General features: G+C 41.0%; 2 protein-coding genes across 5 annotated transcripts in view; one reads left to right on the forward strand and one right to left on the reverse strand.

Moving 5' to 3' along the window:
* The window catches only part of FARSB (phenylalanyl-tRNA synthetase subunit beta), a 42,021-nt gene extending 27,178 nt beyond the window's left edge, over positions 1–14,843 (forward strand). Inside the window, exons 16-17 of the mRNA XM_061453036.1 lie at positions 166–318; positions 14,570–14,843. Of these exons, the coding sequence (XP_061309020.1) occupies positions 166–318; positions 14,570–14,721 (305 nt within the window). The 3' untranslated portion in view covers positions 14,722–14,843. The remainder of the gene's footprint in view (positions 1–165; positions 319–14,569) is intronic.
* Positions 14,844–22,375: 7,532 nt separating this feature from the next.
* Positions 22,376–24,009, reverse strand: part of SGPP2 (sphingosine-1-phosphate phosphatase 2) — a 36,937-nt gene continuing 35,303 nt past the window's right edge. For all 4 annotated transcript variants that reach the window (XM_061453040.1, XM_061453039.1, XM_061453038.1 and 1 more), the window contains one exon: positions 22,376–23,256. In XM_061453040.1, coding sequence (XP_061309024.1) covers positions 22,711–23,256 — 546 coding nt within the window. In that variant the 3' untranslated portion in view covers positions 22,376–22,710. The remainder of the gene's footprint in view (positions 23,257–24,009) is intronic.

The following is a 24,009-nucleotide window of genomic DNA, read 5'->3' on the forward strand; positions in this document are numbered from 1 at the left end:
TCATGACAGGTGTGTCAGAGAAGTCACTTTACATATTCATTTCTCTTTTCAGCCGCCAGTGCCTCAAACTACAGCACAAGGAAACTGATGCATAAAAAAAAAAAAAATAATCATTGAAAGTGTGGTAAAGATTCCCAGACAACATAATTTTTTCTTCTTCTTCAGATGTAGGTGCAAGAAATTACAGGCATTTCTGTGCTGTTTATTACAACAAGAGCCCGGGCTTTGAAATTATCCACGGTTTGCTGGACAGGGTCATGCAGCTCCTCGAAGTTCCACCAAATGAAGAGAATGGCTACACCATCAAGGCAGCTGAAGGTAAGGAAGACAGAGCTGCAGTGTACAGCAGAGGTTGTTCTGGAGATCAAATGTTCCTCTACCATCTGAAGTGAACTTTCGGTTGTTCTCAGCATCAGGCAACTAAGGATTAATATTATTATGTATGGTATCATACTGCAGTATGATGAAATGATAATGAAAAGGCATTAACTGCATTCATTGATTGTAAAATAGTATTGTCTTTCTGTGAGCTATTCTGAGTAGTTTTATGTAAATAGCGAGTTGACAGTTAAAGGAAACATAGTAAAGCATATGCCATGAGCTTCATGGGCTGTTTATAATGAATTAATCACCTGATTGCAAGGGTAGGTAGGAGTTCATTGAACTAATGAATATGGCAGGTACTCACTGTTTTCTCTTTGGTTAACAGTGCCTGGAAAAGACTACTTCTTATATCTGATCTTTTAATTTACAGCTTTATCTATAGCTTTTATTCATGTGTACTTTTATTTATATATTCATATGAACATATATACTTTGTGTGTCTTTTTTTCATAGACCTGCTGTCTTTGAGCCTGAACCTGCTACATAGACAAATAGTTGTATAACAGCCCACTTCCTTCTCCATACAGTTACACATGAATTAAAAATGACATCCTTAAGTGCAAAATCTCCTCTGTGTACGTGCATATGCACATTAGAGAGAAAGCAAGCAGGTTGACCCCATTACTTCATTGAGAGTGCATAGGTTGATGCAAGACAGCAAGCATCAGCAACTAATTATTCTATATATTCTCTAACAACAGTGTAGTCAATACAATATAGAAAGGCAAGAAAAGCAGGGATAGCAGCTATGATTTTGCTTACACATCATGACTCGAATCAGCTTGAAGTAGTCCCTGCATTCTGCACTTACTAGAAAATTGGCACTGACAGAAAGTCCCTGACAGCCTGACTGAGCCTGCCTATTCATAGAACTTTAATGAAAAATTGTTAGATGTCTCCCTGTTTTGCAGTGCACTGCCAAGGCGCCAAACATCACACTTCAACTAAGTGGTCTCCTAGCACTTTAATGCACATTTGTGTCATAATGCTGACATACTTTTTTTCATCCTGTTTTTTGACAAAGTACTGTTTTGCTCAGTGTTACTTAGGCAGACTTTCAAAGGGTTTATTAGAATATTGTTGACAGGATTCCCAGATTGACCAAAGGAGTGTTTAAGCAATTGTACTTCTTGTTCTAATTCTGCCAAGCACAGAACAGATAATACCAAAGCTTCTTACTTGGAAAGGGAGTGCTGTGAGAGGGTTAGACGTGCCTCTGGGAGTTCTGTACTCAGCTGTTACTGAAGTCAAACCAAACTGTTAGATTCTTTTTCATAACCCTCCTGTAGCTCATTTTTTAATAGTGTTCTGGTTCCAGACATATGAAGAGTTTGCTTTAGTACTGAAAATATTTGCAAGTGGTTTGTATTCTGTACTGTAGCATTTCAATGATGTGTGGCTGGCTTTGAGAAACTGGAAAAAAGACCTCAAAAAATAATCCTAACAGCAGAGAAGCTGTTTCTAGATGTTAGTGCTATTCAGTATTCCTGGGAATGCAGGGATTTATAGTGCCCATTCGAAGTCCCTGCATTCCCATGACATTACTCTACGATACATTTAGTGTAAAGGATGGATTATGCCTTGTCATATGCAATATATTACAAGCAGTTTGTGGCTTTTGGCTATAGACCAAAAAAAGAGAGAAAAAAGTGCCTACTACTTTCTGTTTCACCAGTGATATGGAAAATCTCCTGGGGTGGCATGTAGATTTTCAGTTCTACTGACATCAGAATTTAACCTTGGTAACAATGCAGATGGCTGGTACTCTGATGTCACAGTGAATGAAGTGTCACTGCACCAACTTACTTAAAAGACCTTTACTGCAGAGATGGTTGGAAATCGAAGTAGTTTGAGGGATTCTGTTTGGTTTTAGGTTTTTGTTGATTTGAAATGTTTGGGGGTTTTTAAAACTTCATTTGCAGTCTGTCAGTTGAGCATTTGTGAGAGAGAAGATGTCAGCAGCTATCAGAGCAAGGTCAGTTGCTGAGTGGGAAAAACAAAAAAGATACCCTGTAACATCTTACATGACTGCAGGACACTGAAATAATTCAGAACAGTGCAAGTTACTTCAGAGATTTTAAATCAGAACTTGACACGTGGCATGGATTTTTAGATGCATCTTTATGGAGCATGCTTTTTTATTGCCTGTGCCAAATTACAAATTTGTACACTGAGAAGTGGGTTTATCCTATGACTCTGATTTAGAAAGAGCTTAGATATTTTTTCTGTATGTGATCTTAAGCAAAACTTTTGACTAGTAAGTGACACAGTGTAAAGGTAGGGTTTTAGTCCAGCTGTTTTTTTTCCTTGTGTAATTGATTAACATAGTTCCAGTCATCACTGGAAAACAATATAGGCAGAAAAAAAAAAAAATGTTTTAAATAAGCAACAAAGAACTGATAGAGATGCATTGGGCACGTATTTGCCTCTTTTCCAAATTCACTTTGAAAAATTAAATGCCTGCACTATAGTCCTGTTTGGTCCATATGTGCAAATCATGGTTATTTAAGCTCCTTCTGTTCCACTAACACCTAAGTGCCCTGTGATTTGACCTTAAGGTCAGAATCTTTTTGCCTTTATAGCAACACCTGTGAAAAAAAGTACAGCTGCTAGAAAATATGGGTGAAATTGTGATGTTCCCCTGGCCTTTGCACTACACTTTGGTGTAATCTGAGCTAGCTAATAAATGAAGAGCTGTGTAGAGCAGCCTCAAGGAAGAGAGGGTTCTAACTGAATTCACAGATTTCAGTGTACATTTGGCACTCGGTGCTTTTCAGTTTCTTAAAGTTACCAATGGAACCTTTTGTTTGTTTCTTATTACCACTAAATATACAAAATGACAGATTCTTAAAGACAGAACTGTGAAATGCTACCCGTTGTTTCAAAATGCACGGACTTTTTTATACATTAGTGAATCCTACAGTAACTGACTTAGAAAAGGATTTTGGTTTGGTAGTGGGTTTTTTGTTTGTTTTATAGCATAGGCATCCATAATCGAACATAGGTTGAAGAGAGTATAATTATTGCATCAATCCTCAAATTTATATGTGCTCCATAACAAAAATTTTTGCTTAAAACTCTTGAAATTTTAGCTAGCTCTATACCATTAACGGAACGTAAAGATCTGTATGGATGTGTACATTTACAAGGCAAACAAAATCAAACTTATTAAACAATAAAAAAATGGGTAGGAAGAGCCAACAAATTTGGTCATATATTGTCAGGTAATTTAATAAAATCATGTATTTTTGAGTTTACTTTCATTGATTTCAATTCCCTTGAATTGAAAACTAGAGGCATTCTGATAACTGTCTTGGAAGGTAATTTTAATTTCAAGCAGGAATGAGTATGTTTTTAGCAACACCTTAATAAATGCATATTAAGTCTTGCTTCGTTCAGTAATTGACAGTTGTTGAAAAAAAGAGAAATTGCACTCCCTTCTTTTTACTGCCCTTGTTTAATTAAATGAAAGGTGTGGTAAAGTGTAGAAAATTTTAATTCCACAGTAAATCACAGTAATAGGTTTTCATTTAGTAAGGTTTAGCTGTGAAATCAGAGGTGTAATAGTTACCTCCATAACTAAGAACATCAATAAACATTTGTTTTCATAATAATAATTATACAACAGACAATTTTAAAAGAAGATTTAGACTTGTGAACTTCAATTTGCAAGACAAGAGGAAGAAAGTCTGGCACTAATTCAGAGTTACACGTATAGCATTGACTATCTCTGGGATCAGTTTAAACTGGGAGACTGATGTTGAATACCCTGTTGAACTTGGCATTATTAATACCCGTTTTATTTTAAGGAACTGTAGCTTGATTGCTCTTAATGGCAATCCTGGCCTTTCTGTTGCCTGGCTTGGCAGCCGTTACACTGTTCCTAAATGTCAATAACTGTCTATTTACTAGATAACTAAAGGAAATGTGCCAATGTTACTATGAAGCCATCAAATACCATTTGTGCCATAGTAGAAGATATCAGTCAATACTTAATCTATTTAATTGTTGTTCAAATATAGATACTTTACAGGTGCTATTGCATCCTTGAAATTGTATTTGCAGTCTCAAATTACAAATTTGTCAGATAATCAGAATTGTTTGACAACATCTGTTTTCAATTAAAAAAAAAAAAATCTGCTGGTTCTACTTGTTTATCAAATTGTTCTTGAAGATCTCCCAGTCTTCCAGTCCTTTTTTCTGTTTATTTTTTAACTCTCCCTCAGAGTCAGCTTCATTCATTAACACTAAAAAGGACACGTTTGTTGATTTTTTAATTTTTTTTTTAAATCTGACTGATTTTAGTACTTTTAAATGTATTACCCTAGCTCTACAAGGGGTTTCAAGAGTTCCAGCACTGATCATTACAATTGCTTAATTATAGGGCATCATACAAAATTTGATGTTTGTCACTAGTTCCCATGGCTTTTGCACAGTTGGCCACTACTTTAAGATTAATTAATTTCTAATTAATTTCTCATTCTTTTCTCTTGAGCAGTTTTCCCTGCAGCATCAAGGGAGCTTAGTTATGTGAAAAACTAAGGTTCTAACAACTCAGACTATTTAATAAAATGGCTGTGGCTGCTCACTTAGTGTCACTTAGTTGTCTGTTATCTCTGCACTTTATTTCCTTCCAGTAAATTCAGGATTTTAGATTTATAGGAACTAAATCCCTACAAACTTAGGCCAAGTTTATTTCTTTCTTAACAAGTACTTTTCCACACTAGTGCTGATACATCAGATTTGGTTGTAACTGGATTAACACCCAGGGAGGTACCTGGCAAAGATCTGAACCAGGAAGGTTGCTTATATTATTTAAGCATCTGAAGCGGGAGTCTACAGTGTTTGGAGTTTCCCCAGGTAAACATGGTTTATCAAACTTTGACAGGACACTATAGCACTAGACATCTCAGAGGTGTCTTTGCTGTTGCAAGTGATGCAGATAGGCCAAACAACACAAAGTTTGTTGCAAAACCCTTAGTATGGTTCTGGAAATAAGTCTAATTTCATTAGCTTTGTGTTATACAGTTGATTTTTATTATGGAAAAAAACCCTATCAAAAGCAAGTTCAAGGAGGGCTTTTCAATTTCTATGCTAATTTCAGCTCCTCTTCTGGAAGTTTTTGGATGTTCCTTCCTGATACCCTTCAAGTATAATCTGCTTGCACAACCCTTATCCATAAAAAAAGGTGCATCAGTTAAAGGAAAAGTATACTAATTTAACACAGCATGGGATAATAAAAGGTGTGACAGGCTTAGGCTTCTTTGTCTTTTACACATTCATCACCAAATCATATTTGACACACTTTTTCCCCACATAGGAAATAAAGAAGTTGAACAAGAGAACAAAGAATTTTTTTTTCCTCAAATTTGGAGAATTTCAGAACAGAAACTCCTTTGAATAGACTCATTTAGAAGTATGCTTCCTGCAGTATATTAGCGGGAGAAAAAAAATCTGTGGGAACTGCAGAAATATTCTGGGAGGAGTGTCAAGTCAACCTGTAAAGTGACACAAGCTATCTTTCTGCACGTACTAACTAATAAAGATTGCAGTGTTTCTCTTCCCATTGCGTTTTATTCTGACAGTTAAGGATGCTCCAAGAAATAGCAGCATTTCTCCTGACAGTTAGGCTTTTCATTTTCTACCAGTTTTCATCAACTTCCAGAACCATCTAAATCACTGGCATTTGTTTTCCTGAGCTCAAGATGTTAATTTCTTCTCCTTGACATTAAGTCTTTGTTCTTCTCCTATTCCTTTATGGAGAGGCCTCTTCAGAGCTTAATTCTTCCCCTCCCACCCCCAAAGGTAGCTATGATGTACGACTAAAAAAAGATAACAAATAGATAAAAATCTTGTTTGCATCAAGAGTTTTAAATGTCTGGCAGAGCTTACATTATATAATACAGAATTGGGTAATTACCATTTTTTTCTGTCTGTTTCCTTATATTTTGAAATAGAAAGTTACTTCTTAGTCATAAACTGTATTTTCAGTGTTGCAAAGCCTTCTCTAAAAACGAACTTGCTCATCCAAGTGAGTAGCAGAAATAGCATCAAGTTGCACATCTCCTTTCTCAGTGAACAGGGGCAGGCGTCTTAAGTGCTGATGGTCAGGGCACAGGCCTGGTTGCATTAGCTTTTCTAGTGTAAAGTGCTACACTTGACCAGTGCCACAGCTTCATCCTTCAATTCCATTTTCACCTCCTGCACAGCCTGCTATGGCTAGAGGCTGAGTATCAGTTGTCACTACAATAGTGATGCTAATGCTAGCAATCATGATCATGCCAAATTTAAAGAAATAGTTAAGCAGTTCTCTGATCTGGTTCAATTTTTGAACTGTGATATGGAGACAGAGGAGCAGCACTTCAAATTTAATCTCACTTGTCTTTTCTAACATTTATGCAATAAAATTTTAAACAGAAAATTGCAAGATTTTTGCTCAAACTTTTAGAATCAACATGAATGCAAGATCCTAAGATTAGTTTCTGTTGACCATGGTGGAGGAATTGATTTTACCTTTGCTTGTGGTGCATGTATTAGAAAATAGTAGATAACCAAAGAAATGCTGAGGTAGTGTAGACTCATGTACATGTGCTGGGTAAAGACCTTCCTTGTTTGGGTCCAGAAACAGAACAAGATTTGTTGTAGACTCAGCACTACTTCTGGCCCTGGGCTGGCTCACACTTAACCAGTTCAAGCATTTCTGTTCCTAGTGGTGCATCTTTGTGCTTCAGCCACAAGGTGCTGGTTTGCAACAGAAATCTTAGTTGCTAAAACAAAATGATTAACAGTTCCAGTGACTGCTGAGATTAATTGTTTAATTATGTGTTATTCCATGCTAGTTTGTCAAGTCATTTTCTGAAAGGCATGAAATGTGGTAGCTGTGAGAGCATTAACATCAGGTGGCTGTTATTTATCTCAGCAAGTAATGTCAAGTCATTGGGAGGGGAGGACAGTTTGATCTAGGACATGAAGTGTACAAACAATGTGGAAACGAAACATGACATACTGAAGTAGACTTTTAGAGTGACTTAGTGCTGGTTCTTGGTATTCTCTAGTACTTGTATGAAAGCAGATTCTAAAAGCTAAAATCTGCTGCCTTACTGTGCATACATAATCTTATACCCCTTATCATAAAGAATGGGGTTTACTGTTTCCCAGTTTCTGACAGATTCTGATATTTGCAAGAAGGAATTATTTCTTTAGGTATTTAAAGAGGGGTAAAAACAGTCATGCAACAGAAAGAAATTAAGTTTTCTAATATTCAACGCTCTATGTTCTCGAACTCAAGTGAAATAGCAAGATATCTTAAAGAAAAAAAAGAGCACTCTGTTCGGGATTAGGAATTATCTAGTTTTATAGATAGCCTTGACACAATATCCACTTAGATTTGTGACTTTTAGAGAGGATAAAGTATAACATTTCAGCTAACTCTGAATAAATCAGATAAAACTAGCCTAAAAGCGAAGATTAGCTGTACTGTAGAGGTACCATTACAGCACTAACCTCCAGTGTAGAATTGCTGTTTCTCACAACTGCCACACAAATCAAAATTTATTGAGTTTTATAAACAAATACTGTTTTCTCTAAAAATACATGGAATTTGATAGATTTCTTTCTAGGTTTCCTACTTATGTTTTTCTGTATGCATTGTTTAAGCAGCCACCCTGGTACTCCAGCACTAAATACATGAAAACCTGTTACCAAGATCAGTGACCCAAAAAGTCTGCCACCCAAATATTACCTTTTGTTAGGAAAGCAGGAACACCGTGATTTTACCCAAGTATCTGACCGTGGTATAATCCCTGAGCAAATAAAAGAGGAGCTCCAAACCTATTAAACCCTTGAACCTGACATCCAGCAACACCAGACATCCTCTGTTAAAGCTCCTGGGGTATTCTACAGCAAGAATGAAAAATACATCTAGTCTAAAAGTCTGTGTTGGTCTCTTTTTCTCAAGGCAAATGAAGGAAAGAGGTTTGTAGCTACACCAGTCCCCAATTCATCATTGACACTTTAACACACAACAAACAACTGTTGTTAGTTGCTTGTTGGACCCAAGCAGTGTTAGGATTATTTCCACAGTGTATTTGTAGAACAGTATCATTGATCCCTACTAATTTTAAATATTGTCAACTACAGAATAGAAAAACGTTCAATTGTAGAGTTGCATGACAGTTTTTATGAGATAGAAGAATTAGGTTTTCTCACAACCTCTCTGAGATCTCACTTGTAACACAAGAAGATGATTCCTTCTGACCACTACAAATTTGTGGATGGTTCTCCATGTTCCCTAGCCTCATTGTGTGTACAAGGACTCTAATATTCAACTCTATTTTGGGATATCCAGTGTACCAATCCAGGTAAATAATTGGTTGTCCCTTTACCCTCTTCTGCTGTGACTTAGGTGTGGAGGCTTTAAAAAAAAAAAACATAGAAAAAACATAGGAAAAAAACGGATGGAAAGATGTCCTTTAAATAGAGGACATATTCATTCACATCATACAGATACTTCCTCTGTCAGCTTATCAAGCGTTAATTATTTTCTTTGGGAAATTAAAAAAAAAAAAGGAGTAACTAAGATGCTTACCTTCAACTTGATTGTACTGATTTGAATTTCTCGATGTTTCATTACAGTTAGGTGTGATCAAGAGAGTGGAGGTTGTTCTGGCACAGCTTTAATCAGGATTACAAAGCAGGATGCTAAAGCTAATAAATATCCTCCTGATCCCAAAGTCTTGTTGTCTGTGCATGAGGGTATATAGAGAAGAACTGCTGATGATGTGCAACTTAAAAGAACAGTTGGTTTCTCAGCACGTTCAAAAATCATGCAAGATTTGAGATGTCTGTGATTTTAAAAATAAGGTGAATGTAAATCACTCCATAACAAGATCTGATTTTGAGGTTGCTGTTGCTTTGTATGAGCTTCTGAGAGCCTGACTTCACTGCATACATGGGCAGGAAAAGGTAGTTACCTTTGAAAATACTGACTGATCTGGTAGTGTCCTGTGACTTTGCATTTGAGCCTATCTATCTGCCAAAAGAAAGAATTAGCTGAAAATGTGAAGAACCTGATCCTAAAGAGAAAACCAACGTCTAGCCTTGGAAAACTAAATTTGATCCAATGTAGCACAGGTAAATACTTCACCAGGTGAGTCAGGATGAGGTAGTGAAAGGGCAGCTGGAGTGACTAAGGGGATGGAGAATTAAGATGAAAGACTTTGGAGGCCCGATAGAGGAGGGCTTATTACCTTCTTAAGCTTCAGCTTCCGATGTTCCTTCAAATTACAGGAATAAGCAAGTGGGTTTGAAGGCTTAGTGCAACTGTAGGCTTATAATACTACTTTAATCTATTTCTTTTTGAAAAGGAGGGAGAGTAAGGTGGAGAGAAGAAACTGTGCAAGGTGTTTGACAACAAAGAGTGCAAGGAACTCAGAGCTCTTTGAGGGTCAATTAGCCAGAAAATGTGCTAAAGACTACATGCTCTATTGGATTAGTGGCCAAAGAATTACCCCAAAGCAATCAAAGTGGCCCTGTTGCCTGAATACAGAGAGGCAATTACAGATTTTGAGGACATGCTACAGAAGCTTTAATTAAAGGTATTATTTCTACATCACTGAACACTGGAAATTAAATTCTTACTTGCAGCCACAAGAAGTAGCTTTTTTCTTTCACTTGCCTGTAGTATGTCATAGGACATGGCTGGCTTTGGCATCTCTTCTTTAGGAATGCATATTATATTTCACCCCACCCCTTCTCATAACTACCATTTATAATGTTGACATATTAAGAGATGGATTTCCATTGTTAGACCTTCTTGCTTCCTCTGGCATTGCATAAGTCTGTATCAGGAAGGACCTCACTGGTCACTTCAAGGTGAAGTTTATGAAGTACTGGTTTTGTGCAGAGCAGAAAGGATTAACTATATCAAGAGTGATAAATCCATTGTCCTTAAAATGGATGATATAGTAAGTTACAATATTTAAATGAATTTTGGTTCTTGACATACTTGATGGTGCAACTAACCAGACCTGCAGGAGCAGCCTTTCAATACAATTACACCAGCAGCAAACACAGCCCCTTCCTAGCACACCTGCTGATAATGGTGCTTCCAGGACTGCTTTGGCAACTGCTTTCTTCAGGAGGACAATGGTGTTCACAACCATACTGTTCTTGATGATATTACATACACAGATGCAACAAATTCTATTGTCAGCTTTGAACTCCTGCTCAAAAGCTGCTGGGCACAGCTGCTAACTTTTCTGGGAAAGCACCCTTCGGACTCCTCCTGGCATAAAGACTTAATTGAAGCTTAAGAACACTGGGCCTCAGCTTATGGTGTGATTTATTCAAGCAATAAAATAGTGTGTGCATTTTTCACTTATTTCCATATGTGCAAGTAGCATAACTACATATCTTTCAAACAACCTTGACTCTAAGGTTTTATACATTACTTCAAGAGCTGACATGACAGTCCAGTCCATAACCCAAGCCTTGCTAGAAGTCTAAAACACCATTTCTTTTACTTGTAATACAAGAAACACACAAATCAAGGGAAAAAAAAAAAATCCTTACCTTTGTTTCCTGGTTATTTTGTCAAATCCTCTTTTTCTGTCCTGCTCTGTTGGTTGCTCAGGTCCTCCTCAGCCTGCAGGTTGTCCTCAGCACAAGGAGTTTCTTCTAGCTCAGACTTCTTTTTCTAGTCATGGTTGGTCCCTCAGTCAGAACACTCCCCCTGGCTGCAAATACTTGTTTCTCTTTTTCCCACTTTCTCCTCAGATTTTTCATGTTTCTTCTGCACTTTTTCTTCCTTTATATGTTTCCCTTTCAATGTCTGAATTTTTTGATCTGAAAATTTTATTTGATTCAAATTCTGGTGCCCTGGCCAGGAGTACATGAGTCAACAACACCCATTCTCAGGTGAAAGCCAACCTCCTTCTCTTACATGCATGGTCAAAGAGAAGTTACTAAGACAAAGACAACCTTAGATCCCTATCTGCTGGATGTAGTCTTGAGGCCCTTTTGGCAGGCAGGAATATGCTTTAAAGCATTCTGTAATTCATGTAATAATAATAATAGTTTCATTATTAACCAGAGTTCATAAACTGTCTGTAAACCTTATCTCATGTTTCTTTGGTGCAAGAACCAAATGTTAACTGGACATATGGGAACCCTAAAGCTTTTAACAGGTTCTTTCATTTTTATTTCCATATTGGCTGGTCTCTTCCAGTCACAGACTTATACCCTGCAAGCGCCATGCCTGCAATGCACCAGGCACACTAATGACCACACTGTGAAGTAACCAGCATTTCAGAGTTAGATTAAGTAGAAACGGAGGGGTGATTTGAAGGTCCTGCTTTCTGCACTTTGGGGAGGTAAATGGGCCCCCTTGATATTAATTATGTATCGACCTCTTCACTGCAAGGAAGTGTAAAGTAAAATAACATCACAGCCCAGCATCAGTTGCTGCATATGAGACAGAAATATGGCTCAATGCCTAACGCGTAGCTGGGGGCAGTATATTCAGAGCACACTAAATGTATGGTTTCTTTCCACTCTCCTCCCCTCTCCAGGTGGAGAGCCACCACCTCCCTTTTGGCAGTGGTGATTCACTGATTCAGTTCACTTGTGTTAATGAAGCTGGGCTGTAGGCTCATAGTAAGAAGGGATTGATTTTATGGGTGTTAAGATTCTAGGTAATGTAACCCTTTACTTTATGCCATAATCATTAAGCCATTTCATAGTTTCCAATATAATGTCACAAATTTCCATCAGTTTTCAAAAATTTTCATGAATGCGTATTATTTAGTTAAATGCAAGGGAACTTCTACTGAAGTTAACCTCCTAGGGAAGGTCAGTAGTGGTGTATGTGAGGGTCAGGTGAGGCTTTTAAGTCCCCTGCTGCCTGTCCATTTTCTACCTAACTTCTGACTGGGAGACCGACAACTAGTGGTGCTCGGGTAGCAGAGTATTTCTTGGGCCTCAAAACATAAAGTTGTTTCACACAATGGGAAGCAGCACAGATCTTGGAAACTGCCTAATACTGCAGTATTATTTTAGACCCCATCCATGGATGTCTACAAGAAGTTTAAAAACAGTTAAGTCTCATGATCTAATTGGTTCTAGATGTGCAAGAAGATAAAGTAACTTTCCCAAGGCTACATATAAGACAGCTCAGAAGAAAGATAAGTCAGAATCACAGCTTTATAACTAACCATATTGTCAGAGCTCTTTTTCCCTATAATCTCATAGCGGAGTACCAGGCCAGTACTTCTGCTTGGTTTTTGCTCTTGTGCCAGCTTAAGCTTACAGTCAAGTTTCTAAAAGAACGTCACTGTGTGTTGCTCACATCCTTGGTACAATACCAGCTTTATTCACAAATAGGAAAGTCTTTACCACTAACTACAAGGGTACTTTATTTTTAGGTTATGTTTTCACCCACAATCTGAAGAGTGATCTCTGTGTGTGGCATTTGTTTCCTGTCTAAATTTGTTTCGTCAAGCTTTATTTTAACACTTGTTTTGAATAGAGCGGCTTGGCAGTGGCAAGTGTCTGTTTGGCTAAAGTCACATGCCAGGAACATTGAGGGGCTAGATAATGTCACTTTTGTACATCCAGTGTAAGTAGCTAGTTTGCGCTTGTAGTTGAGACTGGAACTGGATGGTTTAAAAGATACTGGTTCTGGATATTTTTTAAAACAGCCTTTAGGTAATGTTGCCATCATCATTTACTGCTGCCTACAGGTTTCACAAGGCAGCCAAAATTGAAGTACACATTTAAGTTAATTTGCACTTGCAGCAAATCGGACAAGAAAAAGACCTAATTGCTGTTCTTATTTTTTTAGCTCCAAGTTACAACTACAAACTTCATAGGAGACACTTCTTAAGTGAATTATTTCCACTGGGGAGCTAACAAGGAATGTATCTCTGGGCTTGACCACTAGTGATCAGTGTTATGCAAATCTTCCTGAGGTTTGAGGTTAATTTCGTCCTTTATTGCCTTTTTAAATAGCTCTTTGTAAATGCAGTAGAATGTCCCGGCAGATCCTGAACCTTAAATAGCATCTGGAACAACCATAGAGTAAGTTGCATTAGGAAATGCTTACGGTCCTTTTGCAGGATGCAGTGGATGCTGGAGGGCTGAGTACCATGACAGTTGTGAGCAGGCAGTGAGCAGGACTGCAAGCATCTCCTCAGCTGTTGTTTTCATTATGGCACAGACACAAGTAGAGCAGGGATGTTTCTCCTCCACAGCAATGCAACTGCACACATACCCAATAATTAGTTTTTCCTGTAGAAGATGTTTTTTTGGATATTGGCTTATTTAGATAAAGATGCAGAGTAAGAGTTGAGGGCAGGGAAGCTGACTGGCCCCTGATGTTGTCCCTGCCAGCTTGTCCAGAAGTTAAAAAGCTGTTCCCTGTCTGCAAGGGCAGTAGCATTAAAAGCATGGTGGAGGCAGCATGAATGTATTGCTGGTATAGCCACCACACACAGGTAAGTTCCCAGCTAAGAAAGTCTTTCCATGGAAAAGTCTGTATAGCTCTTCCAGGTTCTTCATGGCAAATTCAATATTTATTTAAAGAAAACCCAACAAAACAAAACCCTCCCGAATAACATTTAAAACCTGGGGCTTGGTTTGAGGTAAAAGGAAGACGATCTTTGACTTCCTTTGAGTTGTTCATTGTTCCACAGTTTTACAGCGTATATGAAACTGCTTAAAAGCTCTTCTCCAGATGAGGAATGTAGGTTGTTTCTAATTATGTGACATGTAATCAAGCGTGACTTGCGTACTTACCCTTTAGATGGCAGTGAGCTTTATTTCTTTAAACAGACTAATGTGGGAAACATTCAGGTGTTACATACCCTGAAGCCTGCTAAAGTTCTTCATTTCAGTAGCCCTGTGACTCGACTTATCCGTGCTAATTTCTGTTACAAGAGTAACTTAGTCAAAACAAGTGGAGTGTGAAAAAGGCCCACGCTTTGGGCTGCACATTTTATTTTTAACTCAAAGTGTTTCCTCATTCTCTATCAATCATGACAACTGTTAATGCAAGAAAGTGATTGCTCCTTCTTAGCATCTCAGCACAGAGAACAGTTTAATACTGAGAGCTTTGTTCTCTGTGTTAAATGCCTATTGTCTTCTTTGGAGCGGAGAAATATTGATTTTTCTCTCACTTTCTTCACAGGCTCTGCTTTCTTTCCTGGTCGCTGTGCTGAGGTCTTTGCCAAAGGTCAAAGCATTGGGAAACTTGGAGTCCTACACCCCGATGTTATCACCAAGTTTGAGCTCACCATGCCTTGCTCTGCCGTAGAGATCAATATTGAGCCCTTCGTGTGAAGACAGGACTTTTATCCTCCTACAGCCATCCACTGTCACATGCAGCACCCTCTGCTCTTTTGTCTTCCTCTGCGGGCGACATCCGCTTGTGCTTTTATGTTCCAATAAACTAGAAAAACAGAGTCTGGCTCCCTGGGTAAATATGTTCCTTACAGTGCAATTTGGCTAGCTTCTGCAGGGGAAGAATGTGGCATCTCAGACTAGACCGTGCCCTCACTGTTTTTAAAGGGCAAGGAGGGGGAGGAGGGAGAAACAAGTTGGGTAAAAGCCTAGTGTATTACAAGAGAAATGTAATGGCAGAGCACATGATTAGTTTTCAAAATCAGAAATGTTCCACAGACACAGCTTTATACTGTAACTGATTATGGCTGCATAACAGGAATTTCATTCTTTTCTTATTGCATGAAATAAGATAATTGATTAGAGCAAATGTTGAGTGAATGTGAGCAGAACTAAGGAGTTGAGCTTTTATTCTGTACGGTTGTCATGTGGTCATCAGTGGCTGGAGGAGGAAAACAAACTTATTTCATGAAAACCAGAGCTATTTTGCAAGCAAGATGTGTGTAATATCTGCTGCCCTGGTCCAGACATAACTGTTGATCCTTTATCATTCTAAATTCAGAAAAGGGATGGTGTGGAATTAAATTTTTCCATGGTTGATATAAGCCTGGTGGTTTTTGAAGCTCCAAACCAAACTGGGAAAATGCATTTAAGAGCATATGCCAGTGGCCTTTTGCATGAGAAGCTGAAAAATATCAAAGCCTCTATCAGACTGAGGCTGGCAATACTGGTCTGCAGAATTTGGCATGTTCCCACAGCACTCACACCACCCCACCAGTGGCTTTCTGGATTCCAGCTGCACAGCACGCAGCTTTCAGACAGTTACTTTCTTGCAGTTCTGCCCCTAGTAATATATGCGAACCTCTCACAGGTCAGCCTTTTCCTTCTAGGTGGCTTTCTGGCAACAGTTATGCTACAGCCTGGCTCATTGTGCCTCTGCTATTTGGAAAATTGAGAAGGTCCATGCAGCACAGCAATGCCAGATACATCCTTTCTGGTGTAAGGTCACTGAGTGGGTGGTCAGCTCAGTATGCTGAAGCAGGCTCTTTCCTGGCTTGCTAATGAAGCTGGCTATCCCTCATTTGCAATACTATAACCATTGCTAATGTTGCAGGCTAATGATAGTATGTATTTTGCATTAGGCCAGTATGCTGTGGCTTGTTTCCACTGCAAGAGCCAGATAGCCCTGATCCCGGGAGAGAACTGTCCAAGAGTGGACATCTGGGTGATGCTGGAGAAAGGTGTTACTATCTCGTTGAGAAGAGACATGCAATGATAAAGGAGAGGTAAGCTCATACATTTGAGCTGCAAGTCTGCACAGATCCCCTGTCACTGGACCCACCGTGGCTTTTCAGTGACGGCCCTGTTGGTAATCTTAACAGGTGGGAGGGCAACAGGCAAGGCTTTTTGGCACAAGTCTTAATTCAGTATGAAAAATGCACTATAGTTACCCATCTGGAGACCCTACCATTCCCCTCAGGTGGATGTGTAGATTTTAATTATCTCTGCATGACAGACATGAAATGAGAATATAGCTATGGCCGTAAGTTGCACAACTGACTCCAGTGCCCACAGAGTGAGAAAACTGCAGCGCACATTTTAACGTCCCCTGAGGGATTAGCCAGCTTGTCGATTGCAGGATATATCTCTCCATGATGCCTACACAACTGTAACCAAGCAAGCTCACAGTGTGGGAAGCAATCTGTAACGCAGATGGTAAGTATTAAACCCCCCCGTTTATTAGTGTGTCATGCATGGGGATTAGGAGACAATATGGCAGATTTGCATTTCAGCAGAGTACAGGCATATTTACGTGCACTAAATATATTTCTCTACACAAGATTTTCTGGCTCTCTGGGTGTCCCAATTCTCCTGTGAATTTACTGTCTTTTGAGTGTGAAGTCCAGATTAGGCTGGGACTAAGGGCTTGAGCTGCCATGGCATGTGTTGCAAGGCTTTTAGTTATCACGTCTCCTTTTTCATACCATTTGCCTGTGTTCTGGTAGCTAAATGCTCCACAAGTGGGACATTAGCTGTGTCCCAGGGAAGTTACTTGCTAAAAGTAGAGGAAAAGAATCAAGAGGAAGGCTGAAAAGAGTCTTCAGAGCCATCAGCCCCTCACAGCTAGATGCAGTGCCAGCAGCCTTGCAGACCCTGCTGTAGCTCTCCAGTTCAAGCTTTACTGTAGTGCTGTGCTCAGGATTACCTGTGAATCCTAGTAAGCGGGACATTTCATACAAATCTAGCATGTTTATTGCAGGGCATTGTCTTTTGTAGCCCAAAACCAATTATCTGATGCTTGCAGCTTGCTCATAGCTCATCAAGGTATGTTAACACACAGCTTTGTGCTACAGAAGGCCACTGTGAGCACTTCAATTTTGCATCTGCTCTTTGCTGTAGCTATGGTCTCTGACAAAGGAAGCATTGTCTGGTCATGGTGATGACTTTGGAGCGATTTTTGAACTTGGATTTATTTTTGTTCTGAGGTAGAGTTGGAAGCTGGATTTTTCACTACTGATTCCCAATTATGAATTACTTTTGGCCTGCTCCTGCTGGTTCCAGGTATAGATCATTGTTTGGGATCTGGACACAAGCGCAGAAGCTTAAGAGGTGGTGATAGAGAGGTAAAAGCCTGTCTTAACGTGCTGTCAGGGTGACTGCTGAGCTCCACTCAGCTGGACATGAGTACTGACTTCTGGGTTTGTCCTTGCTGTGCTGCAAAGGTCCTTTTCCAAACAGCCCGTGTCCAGCTCGCAGCCGCTGGTCTCCCTGTTGCTACTGTACCAGAGTATTTATGTAAAGGTAACTCCTGGGACCGTTTCCATCTCCAGGCTAGCTTGCTTGCAATTTAAATCATTCTTGGTTTGGCAGGTGAGCGTGGAACAGATGAAGCAAAAGCAGTGCTGCTGCCAGGAGGCTGTCCCCAGGATCATGGCCTCACGCACATGCGACACGTCTGACCGCCCAGTGACCTTGAAACTGAGCTGCCATGAGGGAAGACAAGCAGGGCAGCAGACTGATGGCCATCGCTGCCAGTCCAACAGCAAGCACGGTCCTGCACAGACAGTGGGGAAGTGATGCACTCTGACACCTCTATAGCAGGAAACAGGGTTATGCTTTACATATGTTTTAACAAATGTGCAACATCCCACCTGCTGCTGGGCCATGCTTCCACCCTGTTCATTGATGTACGCACGTTTCCTAACTTGCAGCATGTATTAGAAGGGTTAAAACTGAAACAGAGATAATTTTCTTCCATCCCCTAAATTAGATCACCCGTATCCAGGAAAGCAAGGTGTAAGCTTACTTGCAGTTTCACATAGAAGCTTGGATGGATTAAGAGGCAGGGGTTATGCAAAGTTACTGTTGGAAAATTGAACCAGGCAAATTCAGTGCCTGCTGGTTTGGTTTTTAATCCCTGCCAAGGGCTGCAATAACATTTGGCTGCTGCCAGAGCAGCTCGTTCTGCGCTGAGGGACCAGCACACAGAGATACCTCTGACAGGAGAAAGCCTGGATGGGCACCATGTACCCAGAAAGTGGTTTGCAGAGCAAGCATGTATGAAGGAGGCAGCCTCAAGGCACGACAAAGTGCACTAAGCTAAAGGTGAGATGCCTGCTACATCCCTCTCGACAGCACAGCAAACAAAATCAAGAAAAATCATGTCATGGCACCACACTCCAGCTGAGGAAGGCCATGGGATAGAGAACTGCAGTGCTGGATCAGGACATACAGGACAATACTGATGAGAAATCAACAGTCCCGGCTCCAAGGCTGATGCTCCATATCTAGAGGTTATCTCCCATTCCCATCAAAGGCAGCATTTTACTCTAGAAACCAAGCATGCCTACACAAGAGGATTCAGCTGATGCCTTTGTGTTACCAAGTACAGACCATGACAAGAAAACCAGCCACAAACCCTCATTTTCTACCATCACTGGAGATGCAGAGGCACCCAAATTGCAGGTATGAAGAGGTAGGGACAGTGAAGACACACGATTTTGCAGCGAGGACCTGGAGCTTCAGGTTGATAAAATACAGAAAGGGTGATATGTCTTACCTTGTAAGAGGACTTGCCTCTTAAGGCCAGACCTTGCAGGAAGGGCTACAGTCCTGTGAGCATCCCACAAGCACAGCCTCAGTACAAAACCCAGCTGAAAGCTGCACCTGCTCCTGGCAGCCCAGTGATGCTGCAGCAATCAGGGTTCACCCCAGTCGACTGTAGGCACTTGGAGGCCCATGGCCTGCCTCTTCCAGGCAGGACGTGCTGAGGGGAATATATGGCCCCACCTGGTTTCAAATACACATACTTGATAACCTAACCTTTTTGACTCCCCAGTGAACATGAAATATTCTGCAGTTTATGGGATATCATGCCATAATGGCATAAATCAATTTCAAATCAGATTTGGCTTCCAATTAACTCTTCAGTCTATTAGAGATAGTGCAGGTGAAGGAGATTCCCAGTGCCCAAGCACCCATCCCACATCACTAACAACATGGCAACTCACATTTCCATTTGCAAAGGATATAACAAACAGTAGTAAGTAGATGAGTAGGGGTTTTTTTATATTTAAGAAAAAGCAGGATGTTCCCCCTGAGCCTGAAGAGCCAAAGTTCACAGCTAGGCTGAGCAGGGGACAAGGGGCCAGCTTTGGAAGAGGGGAGGGTGACTGCATTTGGGAAGCTTTTTGAACTGTGACATTCCCTTTACATGAATCATTTACAAGTAGCAATAGAAGGTACAAAATGAAAAGAGAAACATCAGATTTTGCAAAAGAAGTGTATTTTAAAATCTGAACCAAATACAGTTTGCATGTATTGCATGAATCACATGCAGGTGAATACTATAAAAGATAAAAATACCTATGCACACATTTTATAAATCCAAGCATTTATATATAATTTATAAAATCATCATCGCAGAAAATAGGTATGATTAAGAACAGAAATTTTACACATAAAACTGGATGAATGTCCCCATCAATCCGTGCCTTTCCTGGGACTGATTCCACCCCACAGTTAAACACTCAGTTTGCTGTCAAGGTTTTTCCCAGTTCTGGACCCATCCACTGCAATGTGGCACCTACCCAGTGCTTCTGTTCTGCCATGCAGCTGCACACTGTAAAGCACTCCTGACAGAAGGTGTCTTAAAGCCTGTGAGCAGTGCTTCTGTGGTGTGTGGGAGGGAGGGAGGGAGACTGAGGATGGGACCTCAAGTCCAGCACTCACCAAAGGCACATGCCCTGCTGAAAGACTCATTGAAGCTGTTTGCATGCACATGTAAAGTCCACACAGCCTGACTTAAAACAGGTTATTCACAGCCTGGACAAACCTAAAATGGTTGAAGGTGCTGCCTGTGTTTCTTCTGGAGACCACTGACCTGGTTTTAAACTCACAGAGTTCTTTCACGTGCATGCCTCCTGCTTCTCAACGAAACTCGCAGCTATGTTTTGGAACTTGATTCTTTTATAGGGTCAACTGATGGCAAAGCACCTCCTTTACATTCTTCAGGTTAATTTTTCTTGCAGCCAGGAAGACACTTGGCTTCTGTATGTGGTTAAAAAGATGTTTTTCACTGTACATTCTACTGGAAAGGCACTGGGGCCATGCTTGAAGCTCCGCGATCAGAGCATGTTATATCTTAGTAGCCAAGCAGACCACATTCACTGCTGTATTTCTCAGCAGCTCATTGGTCCAAGAGCTGATACATATATATATATTAAATAAGCAGCCTGAGTTATAGTGGCAACCATCCTACAAACAGTCAACTGCTACTCTACAAGTATACACAGTATTGCAAGATGCATGGAAGACCAACCACAATGCTGTGCAGCACCAGAAAATGATGGCATCGTATCATCACCACATGTTGTAGTCACCAGTCACCACTCAGCTCCTTCCACAACACAGTTTAAGGACATTGCTTCTACCCCTCTGCATGATAGGAAGGACTCTGTCCCGTCCCCTAGACAGAGGAGTTAAATTAAACAGTTTGAACACAAGCCTCAACATTGTCGTAACAACTCTGCTTGGTTCTATGTAGTGAAAGGACCTTTTAGTGGAGGTTTTCTTATTAATATCCAAGATAAATCTGTTACAAATCACAATGTTTTGTGTTGGAGTTTTCTTTCTTCTGTTTTACTTTCTGGGGCCTTTTCACGATTCGGGATTGTAGTGAGTAAAACCATACACATGGAACTAGCCAGGCCTGGCAGTGGTGTCAGACAACACTGTGACAAGTACAATAATCACCAGATTTCTCTAGTGAAATGCTCAGCCATACCCAAATGTGGATGTCTCCAATCTGTGCCAATGATGCTTGCTGACAAAACCTGCCATCCTGGCCAACAGGAAGCTCCAAAGCCCAACATCAAGAAAGTGTCAGCACTTGAAAAGCCTCCATCTCTACATCACCTTCTCATCTTCAGCCATTCTTCCTTCATCCCTAGGCCCCAAGGGATAGCGTGGCATTGACAGAGCTTCGCATGCCCCAAGGACAGCGCTTTGCTCTTGGCTGGTTGCCTCTTCCCCCACCCCACCAGCCGCTCACTCCCCCCGCCTCAAATTTGAGCTCTTCCTTGGCTTGCTCTCCTGTTTCAGCAGGAGCAACCCCACACCCCACAGGGCCAAGTGTCCCATAAGCACAGCCATACTTCCAGTACCCCCAACCCTACAGGAAACCAGCCACTGATGCATTTCAGCAGGGATTTTGGCTTTATAACCAAAGATTCTTGTCATCTTTCATCATCTAGGCCACTGTTCTCTAACTATGGGACACAGTGGAGTCAGCTATTTCTATCCTGAAGTTAATTATGTACAGTGGTTCCCATGACCTTGGGTTTGCATGGCAAGGTTTTGGTAGCAGTGGGGACCACAAGGGTGACTTCTGTGAGAAGCTTCCCCTGTGTCCCATAAAGCCAATGCCATCCAGCTCCAATATGGACCTGCTGCTGGCCAAGCCCAAGCCCATCAGCAATGCCGATAGCACCTCTGGGATAACATATTTAAGAAGGGGAAAAAAAACCCTGTGCAACAATTGCAGATAGAGAAGAGAGATGTGAGACAATGTGTGAGAAACAGCTCTGCAGACACCAAGATCAGTGAGGAAGAAGAGAGAGGAGGTGCCCCATGCACTGGAGCAGAACTTCCCTACAGCCCACGGAGGACCCCACATCAGAGCATGTGGGTATCCAAAGGAGTCTGTGACCCCATGCAGAGAGGAGCCTGTGCTGGAGCAGGTTTGCTGCAGGACTTGCGACCAATCAGGGACCCACGCTGGAGCAGTTTATTCCTGAAGGACTGCACCCCATGGAAGGGACCTACAATGGAGCAGTTGGTGAAGAGCTGCAGTTTGTGGGAGGACTTTCATTGGAGAAGAGGGTACAGAACTGTTTCCCATGGGTGGGACCGCAGGCTAGAGCAGGGTAAGAGTGTGAGGAGTCCTCCCCTGAGGAGGAGGGAGCAGCAAAAACAACATGTGATGAACTGAACACAACCCCATTCCCTGTCTTCCTGCACTGCTAGGAGGGAGGAGGTAGATAATTTGGGAGTAAAGTCAAGCCAGGAAGAACGGAGGGGTTGGAGAAAGGCATTTTTAAGACTTGGTTTTATTTTTCCTTATCCTACTCTGATTTGATTGGTAATAAATTAATTTTTTTCTCAAGTTGAGTCTGTTTTGCCCATGATGGTAACTGCTGAGTGATCTCTCCCTGTCCTTATTTTGGCCCACAAGCCTTTCATTATGTTTTCTCTCCCCTGTTGAGCTGAGGAGGGGGGTGATATTGCAGCTCTGGTGGGCCAGGGTCAACCACCACACCAGTGCAGAAAGGAATAAAACACTTTTTGGTCAAGTTACCAGCCTCAACAGACTCATCACATCTCTGAAATGGTGGTGCCATACATTACTTGGTAAGGAAGGTGCTGCACTCACATCAATCCTAACTGCTTGTGCAGCAGTGGCACAATCACAGTCGCACTGAAGCCAACTGAGGAGTACGTTATAAATTTATAGGGGACTTCGACTTCCAGTCGCCTCCGTGCTTCCAGGTCGCCAATGGGAAACTTGTATCGATAACCCAGCATGCCAAGAACCACGCTCTTCATGAGCTGTCGTGTCAATAGAACAACAAAGATCCCTACGAAGAACCTGGCTAGCATGACCATCACTATTTTACCAGTGATCAGAGGAAATCCAAGCTGAAAATTCCTGCTGGTGTAGGCTGGTGCAGCATACTGGTTGTTTAACCAAAATCCCACTGTTGCTCCAGCTCCAGCTCCTAAAATAGTAGTGGTGTCTCCCCTGGTAGGGCTGTAATAGTCTAGTTTGGGGTAGTTGTAACATAAGACAAGAGGCACAACTATGCAAAGCAGTGGACAGAAGGGACTAGTTAATAGCAAGTGATCTATCATGTCCCACGCAGGATACAAAAGCACAAGCAGCACAGCCGAAATCAGTGCTCCACCAATCACGTCCTGCAAAGAGATCACATTTAAAAGCTTTGTGAGACCTGGGAGGTAAAACAGATATTCTCGGGTCATCATAAAAGACCACTATCCTCATTCATGGATGGGTAGCAGTGGAAGAATGCACTGAATTCACAGCAATGGCACTGTCCACACACAGTGACAACCTGAAGCCTATACTAAGCAAAATGCAACAATCCATAAACCCAAAGTTAGCCCTGCCCATGTGAATGTATCTGTTGACCTATACTTTTCCTCTAAATAAGTGAGATTATCCCCCTCATCTGCCTTCATGCTTTAAGGGCACTCTCCAACTATGACCTCGATGGAAAAGGCACATGCACAGCTCCATCTCAGGTAAGCTGCCTTCATACAAACCCCTCCCATAATTCTACAGGTAATTTCATCATAACAGTAAGATTATCGCTTGCTTTGCATAAATAGGAAGATGCTGTCTTTTGTCAGAGACAAGCATTCAGTCTGGGAACACAGGCTGCAGGGGAGAAAAGTGCAGAGCTGTGCGATGTGCCATGATTTCTGCCAGCCATGGCGAGAGGTAAGCACCACCGGGTAGGAATTCATCAGGAAGAAATTGGTTGCCCAAGCCTCTGAAATCTAGTTTACAGTAAAGTGCCTGAGGCAAGTGCATAGTTAAAACCTGATTTATTAACAGAGGCAAATAAGGTGTTTTGAGAACTTCATTGTTTTCAACTGCATGGCTGGGAAAGGAGACAAGCAGGTAACCCCTAACAAAATCCCTCT

This window comes from Pezoporus flaviventris, unplaced genomic scaffold, assembly GCF_033815535.1.
Source record: "Pezoporus flaviventris isolate CSIRO_AGI_PZ_B2104156 unplaced genomic scaffold, CSIRO_AGI_Pfla_v1 ptg000013l, whole genome shotgun sequence".
NCBI classification, from domain to species: Eukaryota; Metazoa; Chordata; class Aves; order Psittaciformes; family Psittacidae; genus Pezoporus; species Pezoporus flaviventris.